This window comes from Crocuta crocuta, unplaced genomic scaffold, assembly GCF_008692635.1.
Source record: "Crocuta crocuta isolate KB4526 unplaced genomic scaffold, BGI_CrCroc_1.0 scaffold234, whole genome shotgun sequence".
Taxonomy (NCBI): Eukaryota; Metazoa; Chordata; class Mammalia; order Carnivora; family Hyaenidae; genus Crocuta; species Crocuta crocuta.
In genome coordinates this window covers 3,475,967-3,481,028 of record NW_027529647.1, presented here as the reverse complement: position 1 = coordinate 3,481,028, position 5,062 = coordinate 3,475,967, and the positions used below count along the sequence as shown (strand labels likewise).

General features: G+C 64.3%; 2 protein-coding genes across 2 annotated transcripts in view; both read right to left on the bottom strand.

Moving 5' to 3' along the window:
• The window catches only part of LOC144230406 (putative serine protease 29), a 2,206-nt gene extending 1,761 nt beyond the window's left edge, over positions 1–445 (bottom strand). Inside the window, 4 exon segments of the mRNA XM_077762750.1 lie at positions 47–80; positions 83–164; positions 167–221; positions 387–445. Of these exon segments, the coding sequence (XP_077618876.1) occupies positions 47–80; positions 83–164; positions 167–221; positions 387–445 (230 nt within the window).
• CCDC154 (coiled-coil domain containing 154) overlaps positions 1–5,062 on the bottom strand; it is a 162,078-nt gene that overhangs the window by 10,719 nt on the left and 146,297 nt on the right.

Below are 5,062 nucleotides of genomic sequence, written 5' to 3'. Positions count from 1 at the left end.
CCCCCGCCCCGCCCCGCCCCGGCCCCCAGCTGGGCAGCAGCGCGACTCCCTGGTCAGCACCCACTGGGGGTGGATGAGGAGCCCCCGCAGATGTGCGCCCAGGAGGCCCAGTGATAAACGTAGACCCTCAGGCTCACCTGCCACGGCCACCTGCCCGGGGTGGGGGGGGGGCGCTGTGGCCCCCGATGATGCCCACGAGCTCGTTCTCAGGGGTGGAGGCCAGAGAGCAACATGGGGGGAGGGAGGCCGGACTTCGGGGTCCCCACATAGACCTTCCCCGGGTGCACGGCCGGCCGGGCAGCCCCGAGCCCCCAGGGACTGGGACTAGAGATGAGGTTGCGGGAGCCTCTGGGAAGGGGGTGCTTCCAGGGGCTCAGGACTCACCTGGGGTCCCGGCGAAGCAGGTCCCCGAGAAGAAGAGGATCGAAAGCAACAGCCACAGCATCTGCAAGAGGGGGGGACACAGAGGGACAGCTTGGGGTCGGAGGGCCAGGAGCCTCCGCAGCTGCCTGGGAGGGGACAGCGCCCCTGCCTTGATAGGCTCCGTGGGTCTCTGCTCTGGGCGTCCCCCCGAGTCCGTTTATCTTTTGGCCACAGGAAGTGGGCCAGAGGCTTGCTCAGCCCTCCACTGGGAGAAGGGGACGGGGAAAAAAGGCAGTTGGGTGTCGGGCTGAGCCCAGTGGGGGCTGCAGCCTGGGTGCCCCGCCCCCCACCCCCCCGAGACTCAGCCACCCTGAGCCACGTGGACGGGCTGCCCCGCTACTGTCTCCACACAGCAGGGCCGCCACGAGGTGCTCACCGACGTGCCCGCGCCCCAGGGCAGCCTCCCACACCCCCGGAGGCCAGGCGGGCACCCCTCCTCACCCCCAGCGCTGAGCACAGGCCCCTAGGCTTCGGGCACCTGGCGACACACTGGGCAGACCTCCCCTCCCCGGGTGGGCCGGCTCCCAGATCCCAGGACACCCCCGCCCCAGCCACCGTTCCTACTTTGGGCACCTCCGGAAGGAGGGAGGCCTTTGTTCCTCCAGGAGGGGCCACAGAGCATCAGCGGGCAGGGGGCGGGGGGCGATTCCCCATCACACACCCGGGAGACGGGGACCCTGCACTGCNTCCTACTTTGGGCACCTCCGGAAGGAGGGAGGCCTTTGTTCCTCCAGGAGGGGCCACAGAGCATCAGCGGGGGCGGGGGGGCGATTCCCCATCACACACCCGGGAGACGGGGGCCCTGCACTGCCCCCCCAGCTGACTCCGCCGCCTCCTCATCTGAGCACCAGAGGCCCCTGAGCCCACCGTGTTCTCCACCCACCCGGCCCCGCTTTCGGCCCGTGCAGACACGTCTCTTCCCCCACACTGGCCTGGCCGTCAGGGCAGGTAGAGCTTCCTCCAGGGCCATGGGGGGACCCCCACACGGGGGAACAGGGGCCCCTGCCCCCGCCTCCACCCTGGTGCCCCCGTCCTGGGTGGACAAACCCGCCTCCACCTGCCCTGCCCGTCTGGCCCCTCTTCCTTGTCGGGAGCGTGTCTCACCGTCCTGAGCCCTTGTCAGAGCCCCCCACCCCCCAAGGTCCAAGCTCAGAGCATCTCTGAGGTCAATGGTGACAGTGACTCAGAGTGGCTCGGGGCCACCATGCCCCAGGAACCTGGGGAAGTGACCGGGGGGCCGGCACACCTTGACCTGGAGCCACCTCCAAGTGGGGACAGGACAGAGGTCCTCAGTAAGGACCCTGAGCCAGATGGCCCGGCCCAGCCCTGCTCGTCCAGGCCACAGGGACCCCAGGGGACCCCAGGAGGCGTGCTGGGGTGCAGAACCCTGAGCCCGCGGTCTGGGGGAGCCCCACGCTAAGCACAGCAGAGCGTGAGTGGGGGATGGGCAGTGGCAGACAGGAGCGCAAGCGGCCCAGTCCCCGAGGCCGGACGCCCACAACCCGTAAGAGAAAGCATGGCCTCCAGCATCTGGGAAGGGAAGCCGGAGAACGTGGGTCCCTGCGGGGAAGATGGCCTGGAAGAGAGTCCTGGAGGGGGGGGCACCTCCCCACTAGAGCCCCCCCGGAGAGGACAGAGCTGCCCGCCTCGCCCCTCCCGCACCGGCCCGGTGCCCGCCCCGGGGACAGCCACCTCAGCACGAGGAGGGACCCAGGGGCGCCAGTGAGCTCAAGCGTGCGGCTTTCTGAGCCGGTCACGAGGACCGGGCCCCGTATCTCGAGGACAGCGGCCCCAGCCCCTCACTCCAGGCCGTCTTGGCTTCAGCTGCGAAGCAGCCGGCGTGGGGCAGGCCCCCTGGCTGCGCTGACAGGGTCAGGACCCGACCCCCACCGATAGGATCGGAGGAGGGCTGGGGGCTGAGCGGCCGGGGGGCCACGTAAAGGTCAGGATGAGGCCGGAGAGTCAAGTCCAGGACTGTGGCCGAGATGCCCGGTTCAGGGTTACTGTTATAGGTCAAGGATGTGGCTGCCCAGGCCAGTTGCAAAAGCCCTTCGTTGGGCAGAAGGCTCCGGTGTCCCAGAGGGAAGCTGGGGGGCAGGGGAGGGGGGCCCTCAGCACCCCATGTCTTCCAGGCCCTGCCGGCGAGCCAGGCTGCTGGTGAGCAAGGAAACTTCATTTTCCTCCAACCGGAGTACCTTTTTTTTTTTAATTATGAAAACAATGTAAAAGACTCAGACCACAAAAAGGAATTAGAAAATAGAAATTCTTGGGGCGCCTGGGTGGCTTAGTCGGTTAAGCGTCCAAGTTTCACTTAGGTCATGATCTCGTGGTTCGTGGGTTCGAGCCCCGCGTCGGGCTCTGTGCTGACTGCCAGCTCGGAGCCTGGAGCCTGTTTCAGAGTCTGTGACTCCCTCTCTCTCTGACCCTCCCCTGCTCACGCTGTCTCTCTCTCTCTCTCCCCTAGAAATAAATAAAAATATTTAAAAAAAAAAAGAAATTCTCGATAATCCCCTGCTGGCAGTAGCCACTGTGGCCTCCCCACGGTCACTCCCACACACAGGGCCGTGTTGGCAGGAAGGGCCACGCCACGATGCCCGTGACCCCCAGCCATCTGCTCACGGGCATCACTTCTAACGACACGCTGTATTCGATTGTGTGGATCTAGGGTAACTTACTTAATCAGTTCTCCATGGACAGACATTTACAGTGGTTTCCAGTTATTTGCTGGGAGAAGAATGATGGGTTTTGTCCCAGTTAATTATCAACAAACACACTCAGTCGGGGGGGCTGAGTCCAACNCCTCCCTCCACCCACCCATCCCCCCTCCAGCCAGCCACCCATTATCTGACTTGTCCAGGTCTTGCATCCATTCAGACTCCTCCCATCCACCAATTCACTGAACCACAGCAAAGACACAGCTCCTGTCCCCATTTCCCAGCCCAAGACACTGAGGCTTAACCAGCTGATGAGGTGGAGTGAGGGTTCGATCTGGGATTTAAAGCAATACTTGGTAATTAAAAGAGAAAAAAGACAAAGCCTGTCTGTAGATACCTTGTGCTCAAAGTTGGCTGCACTGGCTGAGTTTGTACAGCGTGTGTACTCAGTAACCCGCGTGAGCCAGAGCGCAGGCGGGGCCGGGGTGGAGCTCCCCCCTGGCCCCTGGCAGCGCTTGGTGTCCGGAGGTGGCTGCACATGGCCATGGACCTCTGGGGGGCAGGGGGGCCGGCTNAAGGGGGGGGGGCACGCACCCCGGCAGCAGCACACGTTCGAGGTCCCGTGGCCTCCAGCCGTGGGGCCGCCTCCCACGGACGCACAACCCCCCGGGTGCCGGGTCAGGCGCGTGCCCGTTCCCTGTGTCCACCCCTGTTCCCGTTATTTCAGCTTTTTAACGGCCCCTCCAGGTCTTCCTCTTCACATGTCTGGGTCATGGCCATGTGCCCTCTCCAGGCCTCAGGTCCAGCTCTTGACCTCCGTGGAACCCCTGATGACACGGGGGAGAATTGGGGGGGTTCTCGCCGGTCCCTGAGGGTTTTCCTCATCCCTGCACGTCCGACGTTCCCTCTCATTACCGGGCCGCCTCTTACGACCTGCGTTACACACTCTAACTCCTCATGTGAAGACCTCCCCCACCCCCACTACACTTCTCCCCGTTGCCCTTCGGGACCGTGGCCGCTGTGAGTGTCGTCTTCCTAAACGTGACGCTTTCCACGGTGTGGCGGGCAGGAGGGAGGCGGCCACGCCCGCACACCGTCGGGAACCCAGCAGGCTCACCCCCTGGCTGGTTGCAAGCATTTGGAGACTCGCTGGACGCAGAGAATCGTTTTCTCTGTGTCTTACTTTGTGTTTTAAACCGGGTTCCCAGGGACGAAGGCAGACCCAGGCTGGGGAGACACGGGGGGGGGGCTTTTTTCCTTAAGCCACTTTCTNTAGTGGCTTGCAGGTCCCTCCCACAGTCTTACTTCATGTATTTGTGGCTCTGAACAAGCTCCTCCTTCCCCCCCCGCCCCCCCCACCCCCGTCTCCTGCCTTGGACCGAGCTCGTTACAAGTCTGCTCTTTTTCTCGCCACTGTTTCACCCTTGGCGAGCGCGAGCATCTCCGCTCTGGTCCCGCCCCCCTCGCACGCTATTGTGTCCCCAAGTCCGTCACCACCGGACGCGTTTATGGGGCCACATGGCCATCCTTGCTGCATTTCAAACCCTTACTGCACATCTACCTCCCCTCCAGACCCCGGGATGGAGGAAGGCAGAGCCGACTGCCCTGCGCCCACCGACATCCGTTCGATGAGTGAATGAAATCCCAAGGGTGAGTCTGCTGCCTGCAAACTTGCAAACAGCCTCCTTTAGTGACCGAGTGCGCTACAGCCTGGACGGGGTAGGCGATGGCGGCCCGGGATTACGGGGAGCGTCCGACCCCAGCCTCCACCTGCCCGAGCCCCCTCCCCAGCACTCTGGGATCCCAAGCAAGAGAGGCCGGCCGGCCCGCTCTGCAGCTGCACCCGCCTCAAAGGCAGCTCGGACCACCAGCCTCTTTACCAAGACAGTTTAATGAGACAAGCACCCCAGCCCATGGGGACCTCCGCCCTGCACGTCCCCATGGCGGGAAGGGTGGCGCGGCGGGAGGGGCAGGACAGGGGCCGG